We start from the raw sequence: 16,047 nt of genomic DNA on the forward strand, positions 1-16,047 counted from the left end.
ACATGACTCTGTTCCACAACACTACGCATATTCCCAGTATTAAAGTTCGCCGGTTCTCCAAGAATATTCAGCACGCTAGTATTCATGTAACCGTCCTGAGAACATGCGGACAGTTCTCAGTTCCTCTGACTGTTCCCTGGGCTATTCGCACGGGAATTGTAACGAGACGAGACTTGTCTCGTGGACTGAGTAGCCCTCTGCTCGTGAACACGGAACTCGTTCACCTCTGCAGCATAGTCACTGTTTCTATTATTGTCTCTCTGCTGCGTATTACCACGACCCCGGTTCCTACCTCTCCTTTGCCCTCTGTTGTTATGGTTCCCAGTTCGAGACCCTCCATCGTCACAAGATCGACCATTGGAGTTTCTCGAACGCCAATTATCGTTTTGATTGCTGTCTCGATTATTATAGCCTCTCCTGTAACCCCTAGCCTGATAAGGTCCCGTGTCGCTATGGAACCTCCTGTTTCTCGTGGGGCTACTCGGCCTACTGTTCCTTGGTGGGGGGAAGAGCGCCCTGTTTCTTCTTCTTCTTCTTCTATCGTGAGGGCATTGATTCCCCTCCGGTTATTCGCATTCGGTGGCTGGTAGGTGGACTGCAGCTCACCTACTATACTAAGCAACTCATCTATAGAGCGCGGTTTCGAGGAAACTATGCACCTATAGATGGAAAACGGCAACTGTCTTGGTAATACCCTTAACAATACTTGGGGTGGCAAAGGGGGTCGAGAATACTGTTAATGTGTAGTAACTCCAAGAGGTATTCTGTAGGTTTCTTGCTGCCCCGTGTCTCGAATCTCGAAGTTAGAATGGAGGCACGGAGGTTAGCTAGCTTCTCTTCGCTCAAGTATGCCTCCTTAAAATGCTTTACGAGGTCTTGATAGCTCCGGCACTTCCCTATTGTGACCTGAACCCATGGTCTTGATATCCCTCCAAAACAGTGGGATGAAAATGCGAGACGTCTCTCTTCAGGCACACCAGTTAAGTCAAAGTAATTTTCCAGTTCAACCAAGAAGTTGTGGGCCTGTACTTCTGATTCTGACCCAGAAAAAGTAGGAAGAGATAAATCTCTGTGTAGTAGCCCTAGCGCAGATGCAACTTGACAAGTAGCCACACTACTATTGTTATTGTTGTTGGTGGGAGGGGCAGCCTGCTCATCTGAACTCTCACGTCGCGAGAGCTCAGGGGACTGTCTCGCATGACTCGGTCCAGCGACCGGCGTGTCAACTCCATCATGTGAGACAGAGGCTGTGTTTTGACAACTGGAACTACTTTTTCGTACCGACTCCCTTAACAGTTCCAACTGTTCCTCCCATCTCATTTCCGCACGTCTTAACTTTGACTGCAAGTGCCCTACGGAGCTCTCCACGGTGGCCTTTACACGGTCTACTTCGCTTGACAGCGGTTACATTCTCGCCCACTCTCTCCATGTCACCACGTAAATGGTTGACATCACGAGAGACCTGCGCTAGATTCGAACCAAGGACCTCTGATATTTCACCTATCCTGTTCTCGGTATTGACTTCTAATTGGGTCACTCTTTCTTCTGTGGCCTCGACAGAAGTTTTCAGCTCCTGGCAGGATGCTGTGATCCGTGAATCAAGAGCTTCCGCTGAGGAATCAATCCTGGCCTCCAGCTCTGAGACATTCTGAAGCATTTCCTGCCTGAAACTGGCAGTAATCTGGTTCTCCACAGCTTCCAACCTGTCTAGCATAACTCTACTAGAGTTCTCCTGCCTGTGAGCTATCTCTTCTAACGTCCTCTCTTGTGCTCTTTCCTGCTTTTCTAGTTTCTTCTCGTGTTTTTCTAACTTATCTGCAATTTCCAAAAGTGATTTCTCATGTTTCCCAGAAAGCTCTAATAAAGACTTCTCCTGCTTCTCCGAAATTTCTAATAATGTCTTCTCTTGTTTCTTCTCTTGGTACTCTAGTTTACCAGAAATCTCCTTTAGCATGTTAAACAGTGACGCGAGACACGGGTCAGTGACGGTATTAGTGACTTGCGCTGAGGTGGACGGAATCGGTTCCCTAACCTGCTCCAGTTCGTTTACTCTTTCAGTGTGTACGGTACTTTCTCCAGGCGGAACTACTTCCTGGAGAGAAGTATTTACAACGCTGTTCGCTTCACCTGCGGTGTCCTGAGACTCCGACGGGAACTCTATAACCTGCGCAAATTCATCTTGTACAAAACTGTTGTCTGCGGAACCCTCCATTTCTCTAGCTTTTCTACGCGCTAAAACCATAAATGTGTTGTACCAATAATGATAACAATAAACAAAAATGTTCTCTAATGTGCCTAGCTGTTCTCTAATCTATCATTCCCCTCCAAAAGCTCTAAAGATTTCAACACACTTTCAAAATGCACATTAAACACAAAAGCAATAACACAATTAACGCACCGATAAGCTAACAAAAATAAATCATGAACTTTCTGGATGGCTTCTCGCGACAACCTGAAAGAAAACATATACTGTCTCGCGTCTGGCTTGTCCTAATATCCGTGAATCCGGTGGGTAATTTTCCTCTCTCGTTGTGGCATCATAATCCAAATAAACAGACAAATGAAAAAAAAACTTAAACTTTACTTTTTTGCCACAACGTTAACTACCCAAAACAAACTTTACAAGGGATATTTATACAAAAGTTACACTCAGGTTGGTGTGTGCCGTGCCCCAAGCAAACGGCAGCCAAGTTCTTTGTGAACGGGGGAAGATTTAATGTATGTGATGCATAAATTTGATAATTAATTAATTTATTAAAATGGTAATGTGGGAGGAAACATCACACACAAGCTAATAATTACTATGATTATGCGCACCCTTCCACTCACAAAGTTTAAACAAATGAAATTAGGTCAGTCGGTAGAGTCTGAATTATTAACAACAAAATTTTGAAATGATAATTTAGAATATATGTAACATGAAACTCTTAATTACAGGGATACGCAGTTTTAACATCCACCCTGAGTGTGAAAATTACCCACATTTACATGAAACATGCTCATCAGATTCACGGTTTATGTTTAATCCCGGCATCTGGCCTGACAAGAAAACATAAGGACTGGGAATTTCAACACATACCTGTCTGCACTGCTGGGTGAAGAAAAGGGAATCCAAAATTTCCGCTCCAATCCTTTTAATGAGCTGATTGAACATTCCAATTGTGAAAATACATTTTACAACACACTCGCGCGCTGACACGAAGATAAAAAAAATTTTTAATTTTGACTTTTGAATATCACTTCTAGTGAAGCGGAGCTCTCGCTTTTAATACCGTTTGTGCACATTATTGAACCACTTTTACCGATGTCTTCATTCTTGAAGTGTCCATCTATATGAGTTCCGATTCTACTGCACCTCAACGCTGATCCCTTCGGCTCCCTATAGTTGACGGCCAATGCAGGATTGGGTTACCATATCACCTCTTTTCTGGATCTCAGCTGTTCTCCTTCCGCAGGTGTCTGTCAGCAATAGCAGCTGTGTCTCGCTACTCCAGTGGCGGCCGTGAAGGCTGTACTTCTGAGCATGGTGCTCTTAATAATACTTGCACTGAAAGTTTTGCTCATTCGCAGCCACAAGAAATCACACGAAAATTATACCTATTTACACGAAGCATGAGTACAAGGCTATAGACTCAGTCTCTTGTACGCGTGTACTATGTGGTCGAATCGAGCTGTGAACTTACTGTATAGAAACATTGGTCACGGGCCTAAAATGACTGGCGCACTAAGTTCGTCAGGACCAAGAAATCAGTAGTTCTATAATATTCACTACGAATAAAATAAAAACATGCTCTCCTGAGCTTCGAACATGATCCCCATGTCTCGAATCTTCAATTCACTTCACCGGGTAAAAAAACTGTCACTTCGAACCGAATTTGTCGCAAAAGATGTGAACACCACCACAATCATCAAACAACTGCCCCGAGTGTCATCCACTCTTTCGTTTTATCCAAACGGAAGTTCATTGTTCGTTCAAACTCCGTGTTGGATCAAACCACTTTCAGCCACTCTAACAAAATAGGTAGGGTCGGTACCACCCTCACAGGAAGCATACCTGTGACCTACTTATTTCTTTAAAATCAACAAGTTTGTTTATTTTTCTTCGTTTTGTATCTCAAACCGGTCAAAGTGTTTTCGGTCACTATAATCGTTAGTTAGCTTATATAATAAGCTTTAATTTGATGTATCTAACTCACGCGCACTATATCATGTTAATTCGTAATGTTTAATTAAACACAAAAAAAAATACTGAACTTGTCACTGGCCATGCTCGTTGACCTGTCGTGACGTGTGCTGCCATCTCGTTACGAATTACTTAAACTCTTGTCCAAGTGACATTTAGAATGGCGTCAACCTGCAATGTTTACTTTTAACGTTTTTAACTTTAGAATGGTTTATCAGCATAAATGAAATAATATAAGCAAACTACACATATTACTTAATATGAGGACAGTCTCTGAAGGGCTGTCATAAACTGGCACCTGAAAACAAGGGTTGTTTCTTGGTTTGAGAGTTCCCTTCTTTAGCATCCAGCATTGGTATATTGGTGGAGGTTAAAAAAAACTAAGGTTTGTGTTTGCCCATAGGTCACCTCTCAACACCATCAACCAGGCTTATGATTGTTATTAGTACAAGCCATTACTATCATAACAAACATAATAACGATTCAAAATATATCTAAACAATACGGATTCATCCAGAAAGTTTATTTACACAACACTAAAACATACTCTTGTAGCAGACCATGTTGGGGAAGGCAGACGAAAATTATCACACACCAGGGACATCTAACGGGTGTTTCTGAATTATTACAACTCGGACCTAAGTGGACTCTTCCAAAATTTTAAATTTTTTCAACTTCTCCGCTCAGGCAGAAGTTCGTTGGTAAAACGACGCATCTTGTATCTGGGACGTGAAAAATAGGCGTGGCTAGTAAGGTTCACACTCTATTGTGTCGTCGATTTGCCACCGACACGCTAAAATTTCGTTTGCTACGAACTCATTGTGAACATCGACTTGTCGTCTACACAAAAGCAGTGTATGTTCCTCACAAGTAACACACTAGAAAGTGTCACTATCTCTGCTTATAGACAAAGTTTGAAGCTCATGGTTACTATAGCAGAATAGGGTGGCTACAGTGGATAACTGTACATACCCAAGCTTCAGTCAGAACAAAGCTCCATCAGAGAAGCAAGCTTTCTTAATTTTTTTTTCTGATGGCTTCTCTATCTCTACGAAAGCAAACACTAGCGTATTTCAAGCTCAAATGTTCTATCTTCTCCATTAATATATGTAAATCATATTGAAATATCACTGTCCCAGTATCATGTCCAGTCCTGATGTCAATCTACATATAATCAAATACGCTAAAGAAACAATATATATATATCCATAAAATACTAATATGTCGTCTGCTCCCTCTGCTACATATGCAAATCATATAAAATGAATATGAAAATTGTCCTAATTAAAAGATTAAATATTCCCATAATATAGCAAAAATTTAATATGCAAATTATATATAGAACACTGTTAATGTGCTGTTTACAAAGTCTACAGTATTGGTGGATATAATTAGACTGTGACCCATACTAGGTTTGTAATATGTTAGAGTTAACCCACAAGAACCCATGTTGTCTGTTTTCCCAACCATTCTAAAATACATTTTCTCGAAAGGATGCCTGACCATTGCATCCATAGACACAAAACTTGGCATGAACATTCAACATAATAGCAAACATACTGTGTTTGTTACCATTCCCCAAGCACCCCAGCCTGTCAGTATTGCTATTTTTTTCTTCAAAATGGAAGTTCTTATAATAACAGTATACTAGCTTGGTGATATTTTTATATTGCCTAATAATATGAACATGCGGCTGAACATATATCAAGGAACATGACTGTTCACCACACAACAACGAACGGCACAGGTTAGAGGCTCGTAGAGAAAGAAGGGGTTGGATGAGTCATCTGCATGAATCTGATCATAGGAGCTCCATTGTGGCATATAGAAAGCAATTGTGGAGGAACCGCAATTTGTCATTAGAGTTTGCTCATCACCCTATTTGCAACATTGTGATGTCTACACTTGGATGACAACACTGACAACCTAGAATAGTTCAGAGATGGTCACACTCAACGTCTTTCTGCTATAGTGTCGTGTGATGTTTCTGCCAAACTTGGTGTATAAACGTCTCATCGTACGGAACCTGTTTTACAACTTTTCTTTTTTACAATTGGTTGGCAACACTGACAAACTGGAATCCTTAGGAGAGGAATACATCCAGAGTAAATTTTCTCTAGTGACGAATGATGTTTATACCACGTTTCATGGATATATATACAGTGGTACAGAAACCATCTGTCTCATTGCATTTATAATTCGTTGGCAACACTGACCAAATGGGTAGGTCTGGGTGCAAGGTGATATTATCAAACCCTTGCTCGAGTCACGTTCTAGCCAAGAGCCCGAAAGGAATATGATGGGATGAGGCGGTTACACGTGATGCATCGTAACATTAATTTTTACTTTTGTCGAATATGCCATACATAGGGTCACAAACACCAACAAACTGTTCCCCTATAGGGTCAGGTTGCGGTTTTGCCCGTGATTTGAAAACGGTTTAATACTTCATATGACAAGAGCTTTCAGACGATATATGGGTTTTACCCAGGTACTTGGTCCCGGTATGGAATCATCCTTAGTCAGTAATAAGTTGATGTTTTAGATGTTTTAGTGAATACTCACCTTGCGTTGTGATTGATTGATTGTTTTTTTTTACAACAACTCCCATCATTACTGCAAACCTAGAATTTTCGCCATTTTAGGTAAATGGGGTGACGTATCCACTGGGCCATAGATACCCAGTTCTCCGTAAATGAAGATCGAATCCTAAGAACTATAGGGAATCCTCAATTCAGACATCGTTGCGTAAACCCTGCAATATCGGTAGCTGAAGTTGTGCGAGTTGTGAGCGCTCTGGAAAGATAATGTATCCTTAAAACACCATATGAATTTATGCACATCTGCACCTCACAAGCGGAATTTCTGATGCTGAATCGTGCAGGAGTGTTACAAAATGGCGAACCAACGACGAATTTGTTGTCATGGTAACAATCAGTTTGACATTATAAAGGTAATGATGTTGAGGAGTATAAAAGGAAATGTGGTGTGCTATTTTTGATCCTAAATAAAGTTTCCGAGAAAAGTGTTTAAAGTAAATTTTATTTGAAAATTTCATATGTGCAATTTTGAAGTGTTCTCGAATTTGGAAATGAATGGAGCATGAGAAGAGAGGGAGAAAGAGCTCTTACGAACTGTAATCAAAATAAGAACAAAAAATAAATATAGAAGAAGATAGAAGAAAAACAAAATATGTAAAGGAAAAGAAGAAAATAAAAAAGAGTAACAGTGACAATGAAGATAAGAAAAACGTAAGGAAAAAACAAGAAGCGATACTGAAGAAGAGAAGACGAAACGAGAAAGAAAGAAAAGAAGCGATATTGAAAAGAGAAGGCGAAAAGAGAAAGGAACAAAAGAAGCGATACTGAAGAAGAGAATTTGAAAAGAGAAAGGAAGAAAATAAGCGATACTGAAGAAGAGAAGTCGAAAATAGAAAGGAAGAAAAGAAGCAATACTGAAAAAGAGAAGGCGAAAAGAGAAAGGAAGAAAAGAAGCTATACTGAAGAAGAAACGGCGAAAAGAGAAAGGAAGAAAAGAAGCGATACTGAAGAAGAGAAAGCGAAAGGAGAAAGGGAAAAAAGAAGCGATACTGAAGAAGAGACGTCGAAAAGAGAAAGGAAGAAAAGAAGCTATACTGAAAAAGAGAAAAAAGAAATAAAGAAGTCAAAACGTGATACTGAGGACGAAATGATGAGTAAAAGAAAAAATAAAGAAATTAGCAATATAGAAATTAATAGAAACTAGAAATTATTACAAACCTCATACTGAAAGATAAAATTGAAGAAGAGAAAAAAGGAAAGAAAGTCGAGAAGCTACATTGAGAGTGAAAAGAATAGTGAGAAGAAAGAAGGTAGTAAAAATGGAAACCAAAAAAAGAAAAGACATTTTGATATTGAAGATGAGAAAAGCAAGAAGAGAGAAAAGGAAGATAGCAGTGGTGGAAAAGTTGGAAGAAGAGAGGTGAGATGCGAACTAGAAGATGGGATAAAACGGCATGATAAGATAAATTTAGAAAAGAGAGATTGTGAGAACAAACAGGGAAGAAAAGACAAGAAAAATTTAGAAATTAATAAAAAGAACGATGATCAATTGGGAGAAAGCTTGAAAGAAATGAAAAGGAAGTCTACAAAAGAGAAACTAATGAAAGTCCGCAATAGGACACATGATGAAGAAATCCCGTTTGTTGGTTTTCGGGAAGAGACCATAGGAGAATATCAGACAATAGAGGAAGATGTTGATGAGATTGATTTTAATGAGATGACTCCGAATGAAATTTTGCTGCTTATGTTCAAACAGAATATGCAGTTTCATAAAAAATTGAAGAAGGATATGAGCCTTAGTTTTTCTCAGTTCTCATCCTACTGGATTAACAAGATGGACGAAGTGAAAGACCTGGAGAACAGTGAAATTAGCATCAGAAAAATAGATGAAAAAGAGAAACACCAAGATAATTTTACGAACAATGAAGACACTGAAAAGCCAGATATTTTAACAGAAGAAAAAATCGAAAATGAAACAATGATCGTAAATAAGGATAGAAGTAACACTCCCTGCCAGGAAGATAGAGTAAATAAACATATAAGAGAGGAGATGAATTATGAGAATGAAGTACTCTTACAGGAGAACTGTGAATTTCTGAGAAAGAAAGAACATTATAGTGAAGAAAAATGAAAATATGAAATTGGAAAGGATGACGGTGTTAAATATAATGAATCAGAGGAAGAAGGAGAAGCACGTATCGATCTAAGAAAAAAAAAGTCCTGAAGAAAAGTAATCATTGGCAACGTGAAGGAATGGAAAATAAAACATCTGTAAAAGTAAATCAAGGAAGGGGAAATGAAATGTGTGCAAGAATGAAAACACAAATTCAGAAGAGTGAAAAGAAGAAAAGAGCAGTGTTCAGTGTTGAAAGCCGGAAAAGGAACACTAGGAAAACTCTCCAACGGTAGAACTGGAAAAGAAAAAGAGCTAAACCACGAAGTGAAAGACATAATGAAAGAAGAAAGAGGGAAAATATTAAAATAGCGCGGGAGGAAAAAGTAGAACTCCAAAGATGGAAATGAAGGAAGAAAAAGATGCAATCAAGAATTGAAAAACAAATAAAAAGAAAAAAGAAATGTACTTACTTAGGTAGAAGGAAAGTCAGAAGGAAGAAGCCAAGAGCAGCTTGGAAACCTGTAAGACATAAAAGGAAGAAAGATTTGGAAATCAACAAAGTACACAGAAAAATAAAAAATAGAATAGGTATTAGTAAATCATGGTATTCGGAGAGACCAGAAAAATTCGTGTTTGATCCAGGTGGATGAAATTGAGCAGAAACGTTCCGAGGAGGTTTGTTTATGCATGTTGGTTAATTTTCGTTCGAGATGATTGTTTAATTTTGTGTTACTTTATTTATTTGTTGTTCATTATGAATTGGTCCCTATATAGTTACAGAAATTTTCAGAAATGATACCTGGCGAAAAATTTTGTTCATACTTAATTTTGAAAAAATATTCAGATAGAGAAAATGTGGGCACTGAATTTCTGAAAAATTTTATACCATTTCGAAATTTTCTTTTAGACAGGTGGGAATCTGTACTGTGCCGCTAAAATAGATGTGACCTTAGCGCATTACATGCTACTTGGACAAGTGGGAATTTGAATTCTGTCTGCATCCGATGATGAGTAAATTGAAATCTATAGGAAATCGATAAAATTTTCGAATCGGAAAAACCAATTAGTTTATGGATTTAAAAGATTACTTTTAAATATAAAGTGAATAAAACGAAGAAATTTGATAACTTGACAATTCTGCTTGGACAGAACATTGCAACAATCAGAACTGATAATTATGTATTCTTTTACAATAAGAGCTGTTTTCAAGAGGCTTATTATGGACTTTTGTTAAACTTCACAAAACTACCTTTGCTTGTACACAAATCCACTTGGAAATTTACAACTGTTTACAACGTTTCATACTATCGATAAGAATGAAATTTCAATACATTAGCAACTATGTGCTTTTAAAATTTTTGAAATAGCTGACAGCATTAATTTCCAGTAATAATTGTAGACTTTTATAATTTTATTGTGTATGTGACCACACAAATAGCATTTTAAATTCGATTCTTTTATAGTAAATTCAGGATCCGTCTTTGCGTATTTGTCAATATTGATTGATAGAGGTGAAGAATATGTATAACGTTTCTATTTGAAATCCAAAATATAGTTTGACTACATTTGTTTGAAATTACAGAAATTATTTAATTTCTTAATGAATGAAATTCTGAATTTAAATTTAGTTAATATTAATTAACATATTAAAAATACAATAACACACACACACACACACACACACACACACATATATATATATATATATATATATATATATATATATATATATATATATATATATATATATATATATATATATATATATAGAGAGAGAGAGAGAGAGTTTGGTCGTGCAACAATGACGGAAAATTCGGGAGATGAATCTAAAAGTAAAAACAAGCAAAAAAATGTCATATGAACATTGGGTGAATAAGGCTTCGTTTGGACACTACTGGCTTCCGAAACGTCACCTTTCGAGGCGGCAATTTGCAATATCTCAAGAACGGAGAGAAATACGAATGTCGGGTCAAAAGATATAAAAGGAAACCCCATCCGAAGAATCCAATTATGCATAATTGGTGGGGAAACAGTGGCGGCGCTAGAGGGAGGCACAAAGAAAGTGAATGAAACGCTGAGAAAAGTGAACAATTTTCACTGACAAACTGTAGGAGGGGATGTGACAAGGAACATGCAGCAACAAATGTTAATGAACAAAGGTAACAATGGGTACGCTGTAGAGACACTATGGGAGGCGGAATGTAGGAATACAGTATCTGTATAACGGAGAGAATTAGGAATGTCGGGTAAGAAGGTTTCAAAGGAACACCCATCCGAAGAATCCAATTATGCATAAGTGATGGTGAAGCAATGGTGGCCCAAGGGGCGCAAAGAAAGTCAATGAAACTTGGATCAAAATTCTGGCACAGATTTTGTTCTCGGATGAGGCATTCATACGGGATAGCATCACAAATGTCCGCAATGACCATCGATGGACAACCAACAACCCGCATGCAATTGTAGAGTCGAAGCATCATCAGCGTTTCTGATTCCATGGGTTCGCTGGTATTATTGATGACGACGTTGTGAAACAACACTTCTTACCACAGCGATTGAACGCAAGCAATATCGTATCTCCAATTTCTGACCTAGGACCTACCTATCCTACTTAAAGACGTGCCACTGAGGACACGACAGTGTATGTGGTTTATGCATGATGGCGTCCCTTCCCATTCATGTCCCACTATTCGTGCATATCTGACCGAAAAATTTCCACGCAGGTAGATAGATCGTGGAAGCAAAGAAGTATGGCCCCCACGTTCACCCGATCTGAATACCCTAGACTTTTTCCTGCCATCGTGTAACTCCCTGTCTCGAAGAACAAGGAGGACATATTGAACACCTTCTTTAATTATGTTGACCACGGTAAGTACAATACCTCTTGTTTTTACAGTACACTGGGCCTCATATTCCGTACGTGTTTTGTACGATTTGCACGTATCATCACTAAGAGTGTTTAACAGTTTCTTTGTAGCTTCCATGCGCCGCCACTGTTCCGCAGTACGTGCACATAATTGGATTCTTCGGATGGGGTTTCCTTTTATATCTTTTGACCCAGCATTCGCATTTCTCTCCGTTCTTGCGATATTGCAAATTGCCGCCTCGAAAGGTGATGTTTCGGAAGCCTGTAGTGTCCAAACGAAGCCTTATTCACCCAATGTTCATATGACATTTTTTGCTTGTTTTTACCTTTAGATTCATCTCCCGAATTTTCCGTCATTGATGCACGACCACCCTATATATATATATATATATATATATATATATATATATATATATATATATATATATATATATATATATATATATATATATATATATATATATATATATATATATGTGTGTGTGTGTGTGTGTGTGTGTGTGTGTGTGTAATTGTATTTTTAATATGTTAATTAATATTAACTAAATTTAAATTCAGAATTTCATTCATTAAGAAATTAAATAATATCTGTAATTTCAAACAAATGTAGTCAAACTATATTTTGGATTTTAAATAGAAACGTTATACATATTCTTCACCTCTATCAATCAATATTGACAAATACGCAAAGACGGATCCTGAATTTACTATAAAAGAATCGAATTTAAAATGCTATTTGTGTGGTCACATACACAATAAAATTATAAAAGTCTACAATTATTACTGGAAATTAATGCTGTCAGCTATTTCAAAAATTTTAAAAGCACATAGTTGCTAATGTATTGAAATTTCATTCTTATCGATAGTATGAAACGTTGTAAACAGTTGTAAATTTCCAAGTGGATTTGTGTACAACCAAAGGTAGTTTTGTGAAGTTTAACAAAAGTCCAAAATAAGCCTCTTGAAGACAGCTCTTATTTGTAAAAGAATACATAATTATCACTTCTGATTGTTGCAATGTTCTGTCCAAGCAGCTTGATAAAAATTCAGCGTAGCGTAATAACAAAAGCTGCTTCTCTTATATGTATAAAGAAAGAAAAAAGAAGGAAAAAAGAAAGAAAAGAAAAAATAAGCTTGGTAAATAGACTGTAGGGGGCGCCGAATTCTAGTTTGCCCCGGACACTGAAAACTCTAGCTACGGCTCTGGCCATATGCGGAAATTTTAAAACTATTCTCTCCCTTGGGAGAGCTGTTTTATACTTTAATAAGGTCTCTTCTTCGGAACTGCATCTAGATATTCTATTCTTGATCTTCCTCTTCCTGGTTTTCCTTCTGCCTTTCCCTCTATTAGCACAGTGATTCAATCGGAGTGCCGAATAAGATGGCCAAGCATGCTGTTTCTTCTTTTTCCTATTATCTTCATGATCTGTCGCCCTTCATTAGCTTCCTTCAGTACGTCATAATTCCTTTTCTTTTCGTTCTATGATATGCTCAGCATTCTACGCAAACACCACATATCAAATGCTTCCTGCTTGGATATTTCAGCTTTTCTCAATTTCCATGTCTCTGATCCGTAAAGCGCCACGCTCCATACCAGGATCTTAATAAATCGTTTACGAAAGTCCAGCGACACATTTCTTGATGTTAGCAATCTTCTTTTCCTATTGAATGCTTGTTAGCCTGCACTATTCCGGAACTTAGATCTTTTTCACTTCTTCCGTCCGAGGATATTATACTTCCCAAGTAGGGGAACGTCTTCAGGTCTTCGATTTTCTCTCCATCTAGCCATACATTTGCCTCTTCCTGTCCTGTTCTTGTGCACTTTATCACTTTGGTTTTCTTCTTATTTATCTTCACTTTGCATTTTTTTTTCAGTTGGTCGTGCAAGTTTGAAAGTGCTTCCTCCAAGTTCTTTTCGTTTCCGCTATCAGTGCTATGTCATGAGCAAACCTTATTGTGCTGAAAACTTGGGCATTTACTTTTACGCTTTTCTCGTTTTTATCAATGAATTTGGAAATAATAGATAAATAAAGTTACATTAAAATCGAGTAATAATAAATTCAAATGAAGATGTAAACTATTTAATGTGCGATAAGACCTCATACAATATTAGAAAAATACACATGATTCTCACGCCAGAGGACTATATCTTTGCACTACAAGACTTCCGTGGCTGAAGAGAGAGTGTGAGGCGATGAAGTATGGAGAGTGGTAATGTTTGTGTATTATTGTCAAAAATAGGTACCGTAGAGTACAGGAGGGAAGTGGAAGTGTCAATAATATGTTTCGGAGAGATAAACAATGTGCATGAATCAAGACTGAAATGGTACTTAGGCGCAGGGGCGGATCCAGGACCGACTTCTGGGGGGGCGGTGGGTTGTCATACTGCTACTTTTAAGGGCTCCAAACTTTGGGATGGGTTTTATTTATAAAATAAGAAACTTTGCTCTTCTGGGGGGGCGATCGCCCCGATCGCCCCCCCCCCCGGGATTCGCCCCTGCTTAGGCGCAATGCACAACAATGTTTTCTGGGACTTCATGACAACTTTTTCACCACAATGAAGTAATAGCTTTGCGGGAAGCACTACAACACAAAATAAACCATCATCCGTGGTATATGGCGGTTCCTACCGGATATTCACAAAGATTGACGCGCTGACTGTGTACGACACCTTCCCCACTTATGGCACAATGTGATAGACATAGGAGGCGATTACATTGAAGGAATGAAATAGATGTTCTTCTGTGCATAAAGCCAGGTACGAGTTATAACAATAATGTCATTACTCTATATCCAAACTTTGAACAACAGAAGAAAGTACAGTAGAACCCCTCTAATCCGTCACCTTTGGGACTGGGGGTATGGTCGGAACACAAAAAAGGTAGGATTATCAGAAAATACAGAAAAATACAAATTTACAGTAAAATAAACAATCTCTGAACTCAAAAATGAAACAATTTCTCTACAGTAGAACCAAACGAATAATAAGCACCAAAAACTACACAGTACAATACAGAAAATACGCACAACGAAATAAACGATTCAAGAGATGACCTAGCACTAAAGCGGATATGCGGTAACAGCAAGTAAACAACAATGCCGCTACGGCAGTAAACGACAATAACACTCGTGAGTCACCGACGAATCGGACAAGTTCGGCTCGAGCACAGTCGAATCAACCGGAGTGGTGGACCAGCCGAGGGTGGACGAGAGAGGTTCTACTGTAGTTCAAATGGTAGTTTATAAAATGACATAAAAAATAGGTCACTGAATGCCATTCTACAATTTACGACATTTGAAATTTATTTAAGCTTTTAGTGAGTCTCTACAATATTATAAGATTACTAATATTATCTTTCAGGAGTAGGAGCCTTATATAATGGGTTGCGACCAACCTTGATCAGAACGTTTCCAGCAACCGGAACACTATTTTTAACGTATGAATTTACAAAGAAAGTTCTTGGAGAACAGATGGGTGTTTGATAGCATTACTTTTTAGCGTAAATATTTTTTTCTTGTGAATAGAAACATTTAATATGATTGTATTTTACCAATAATGACAATAAAAGCAGCTTGTACTTAAAGATGAATTATTCTATGTAATTTAAAATATAAAGTACTAGACAAGAATAAAAGACCAAGAACGTCATAAGTTTTAATGGAATTTTGGTCCCTTATTTTTGCATTGCACTTTGTTTATATAATAGTTTGCTAAGCACTGAGCAGTCTTGGGAAGTAACGTAACGCAAGTAACGCGTTACTTTTTAAGTAACGTTTCCTAGTAACGCGTTACATTTTTTCCAAAGTAACTGTAACGGTAACGCGTTACAAATTTTTAAGTAACGTACCTAGTTTGCGTTACTTTTTCGCGTTACATTTCGGATGAGTAACTACAATATATGTATATTTTTTTCGGAAACAAATGTTTCTTTCCTGTAAGTGAATTTCTCAGAATGGAACAATGGAGCATGAACGATGTCAGTGACCGACAATTCCTGCACTGTTCGCCTTTTCACGTTTCGCCTTATGACCTCTAGCAATGAAATTAGCATGTAAAACCTGTTATCACTTTTCATCTTAATGCAAGGCAGAACGGGAAATCTCGATGTGCATTTTCCCGTTTCGCCTTACGAACTTTACGTTGGTAGACTTGCAAATACATTCATAGATACAATTTGATTTGTTTATTTACATAACAAAATATAGTGCCACTTGCTGCTTTTGGCAGATGAAATCACGTGTACTGATTGCAAGCACCTGGAAGATTTTGTCTTAGATTATGACAGCTCCAAATCAATACATTCAGTGAGTGAACTTACGAGTGCAATGGTACTGGTAGTCTATT

The 16,047-nt window shown here is 37.9% G+C and overlaps 1 protein-coding gene across 1 annotated transcript in view; it reads left to right on the top strand.

The window, feature by feature from the left end:
* The window catches only part of LOC145681504 (mitochondrial ornithine transporter 1-like), a 94,847-nt gene extending 79,561 nt beyond the window's left edge, over positions 1-15,286 (top strand). The window contains exon 7 of the mRNA XM_081753151.1: positions 15,064-15,286. Coding sequence (XP_081609277.1) covers positions 15,064-15,185 — 122 coding nt within the window. The 3' untranslated portion in view covers positions 15,186-15,286. The remainder of the gene's footprint in view (positions 1-15,063) is intronic.
* Positions 15,287-16,047: the final 761 nt, after the last annotated feature.

The sequence above is a fragment of the Thermobia domestica genome, chromosome 3 (assembly GCF_964235325.1).
Source record: "Thermobia domestica chromosome 3, izTheDome1.hap1.1, whole genome shotgun sequence".
Lineage (NCBI taxonomy): Eukaryota > Metazoa > Arthropoda > Insecta > Zygentoma > Lepismatidae > Thermobia > Thermobia domestica.